The sequence below is a fragment of the Octopus bimaculoides genome, chromosome 9 (genome assembly GCF_001194135.2).
Source record: "Octopus bimaculoides isolate UCB-OBI-ISO-001 chromosome 9, ASM119413v2, whole genome shotgun sequence".
Classification (NCBI taxonomy): domain Eukaryota; kingdom Metazoa; phylum Mollusca; class Cephalopoda; order Octopoda; family Octopodidae; genus Octopus; species Octopus bimaculoides.
Window position 1 is genome coordinate 76337010 of NC_068989.1, and position 3378 is coordinate 76340387.

Below are 3378 nucleotides of genomic sequence, written 5' to 3' on the forward strand. Positions count from 1 at the left end.
TATATATATATATATATATATATATATATATATCTATCTATATATATCTATATATATATATATATATATCTATCTATCTATCTATATATATATATATATATATATATATTATATACACACATTATTGAATGGCCGTCCACTGCTCATTAGTTCTTCCACCCGTTGACGTGTCATATTTTTCGTCCTGCAGGGCGTCCAACAATTACCCTCCTCACCAAGCAAGCTTGGTGAGGTTGCCAGTTAGTCGCCGACGACCCGGCCATGTGACAATTTGTACAGGGTTACATGTCACCAGTAGTTTTCAAGAGCGACCAATAGCACTTGAATGCGACCTGGAATAAATATAAATAAAAAATATAAGAGAGAATATAAAAAAAATGTCAAAATATAAATATAATGTCACTATTTGTCACATACAGAGATTATTCTCAGTATCCATCCTGATGACAAAGTTGTCATTTTCGGTGATTTTAATACTCACGTTGGTGCAGACTGGGAGTCCTGGGGGATGTTTTAGGTAAGCATAGTGTTCGGAGTTCCAACAGTAACGGTTTACAAATGTGTGTAGAGATGGATCTGTGTGTCATGAACACGATGTTTCAACTAAAAAATAAATATAAAACGATATGGATGCACCTTGGATCTAAGAAATGGCACCTTATCGATTATATCCTCATTACGAAGCTTGACATCAGGGACTTTGCTATTGTGCCAGTTATGAGTGGCGCAGAGTGCTGGACGAGCCGTAAGCTTTTGCGTGCTAAGATGAATCGTGATGTCAAGCCTAAGGTTAGGGCAAATAATGTTAAGTTACCTAAACGGATCGATGTCAATAAACTTAAAACACTGTAGGGATACAGTAATTTTGTGAGATAAATACGAGGTCTGATCAATAAGTAACGAAGCTAAAGCACGTTAAGTAAAGTTGCTTGGTATAGACTGACCTTGATGTCTGCTGTGCATGCACACTAAGTTTTAACGTTCTAGCTCACTTATGTTTAGGGGTGCTTGGAAGCATACATACATACATACATACATACATATATGTGTGTGTTTGTGTATCTATCTATGTATCTATCTGTATGTCTCTCTCCTTCTCTGTCCTCTCTCTCCCTCTCACCTTCTCTCTCTCTCCCTTTCTCTGTATATATATATATATATATATATATATATATATAAAGTAGTTGTATGATGTCGACTTAATGTGACAGTCCCATGAAGGGAATAACACTACTGTTATTTAGCCCTAGGAAGCAGCACCGCTACCTGTCGTCTTGACACATTTCCTGTGTACTTATGTTTACAAGGGGGAGACAAGCAGCTCCACAATGGCCTGATAGTTGGAGATGCCTGTCTGGAGGTGCTTGTCTCCTCCTTGTAAACATAAGTACACTTATAGATAGAGAATGTTTATGTATTGTGTTTCTTTTCTTACAGCCGCATGTGCGGACGGAAGCTGTGAACATCTTTGCCTACCGAAAGGAGAAAAATCTTATACCTGTCGGTGTGGACTTGGCTACCAGATTGGCGAAAATAAGAAATTCTGTGCTACTGATTTAGCTACAGACAACTTCCTTTTAGTCACCGATAGCTACCGGAAGCAAATTTTTCAAATTAGTATGATTACCGGCAAAGTACAAGCTTTGGATGTACGAGATCATTTCCGCCCTCTTGCTGTGGATTATGATCCAGTTCGACAGATAATCTATTGGACTGATGTCGCTCATAAATCAATCAAAAAGGCCGAGATCAACGGTGTACATGAGACTTTGGTTAAAAAATTAACGGACGGTAAGCAGTAAAAAATACTTTTCTTTTCTTCAGCGTGGTTGTCAGTCTTTTTTTTTTAATCTTTTTATAAATTTTTACATGTACATATTTCTAATGCTTTCTTGGCAGTCATTCTGAGTGAAAACTATTGAACATTTAACATATATGAGGTCTGCGAAAATATAAAGTATGATTGAATATATAGAGCTGAAATGTCGAAATTTTAAAATATCACAAAATATAAAAATGATGTGATATTATTATTATTTATTTATTAGCCACATAAGAATTAACAGTGTTCATGTCCTTTTTGAAGTCTCTGATGAGATCGATGCAGTGTGTTGTAAATTGAATTACTGTATGTTGACGATATGGGAAAATTCGGGCAAAAAACGAAATTTACAAATGGTTGCAGCATATCGTGGAAATAGTTAACCTGATAAATGTTCAAGGAATGATTTTGATGATGGGGATAAAGTAGAGCTGATTAATAAAGGAGTAATAGATGCCTCGACTGTTTTTAATGAGCGCTATGGCAAGCAACTCGTTAGAGGTATTTGTATCATTGCTTAAATATAACCAGTCAAGTACTGGGATCGATGGGAACGTCCAAACACTTACCCTCAAAGTTGTTGGCTTTGTGCCTGAATCAGAAACTATTATTAGTAGAAAAGAACGATATAGGAGAAGTAATACCTTAGTAGGATAGTGGTTATAGATATAAGGGAGTGATTCTTTACAATTCTGCATAATTGTCATTTGAGAGGAGAGGCAGTCTTGGATAAAATCTCGCAGTGCGTGATTGCTGACATGCATGTCATATGTTCGCTATCGCAGCCATAGACTATAGACACGCATTACTTTTCCCCCTAAATGAATTTGACTTTGTTGCCATTTGAAAGAAATCTTTATATTTATGAACTTATTGCATCTACGAGTGTATGATTCCGTCTTTATTACAGATTCCATTGCTGATGGATTAGCAATCGATTATGTGAACCAATTATTGTTTTATAGCGATGCTGGCATCAGGATAATAGGAGTAATGACCCTAAGTGCATATCCTTTCCATAAGACCTTGATCAACAGTGGTCTGGAGAAAGTTCGATCTGTAATTGCTAGCCCCATTGAGAAGTAAGTGCTCCTCACATATTTTAAGGCATGATGAATTGAATAAGTTGAAACCGGTACGGAAATATTGTTGTACGCACACATCCTTCCATCTCTCTCTGTCTCTATACCACAGCCCTCTCTCTCATACACATCAAATTATATATACAATAAAGAACAACTTCATTTAAATAACTTTGAGGAAAGTATGAGATGTCGTATAAGCATTCAACTCAGTATGCACGGCTATATGTAAGCAAAAGTTACTGTAAGAAAATGAAAGAGACTGTGTTCATTTCTCATTTATTTATTGATATTACGCTCTGCACTGACTTGATGCCTTGCTGTAAATTATAAGAATATTCAGATTTAACGACTGGCTATTATCATTGCTATTCTGCTACAATATACATACGTGTGTACATACATACATACATACATACATACACACACACACACACACACACACACACACACACATATACATATACATATATA

General features: G+C 36.1%; 1 protein-coding gene across 1 annotated transcript in view; it reads left to right on the top strand.

Annotated features, from left to right (window-relative positions):
• The window catches only part of LOC106868258 (low-density lipoprotein receptor-related protein 5), a 91783-nt gene that overhangs the window by 51028 nt on the left and 37377 nt on the right, over nt 1-3378 (top strand). The window contains exons 12-13 of the mRNA XM_014913433.2: nt 1438-1791; nt 2733-2904. Coding sequence (XP_014768919.1) covers nt 1438-1791; nt 2733-2904 — 526 coding nt within the window. The remainder of the gene's footprint in view (nt 1-1437; nt 1792-2732; nt 2905-3378) is intronic.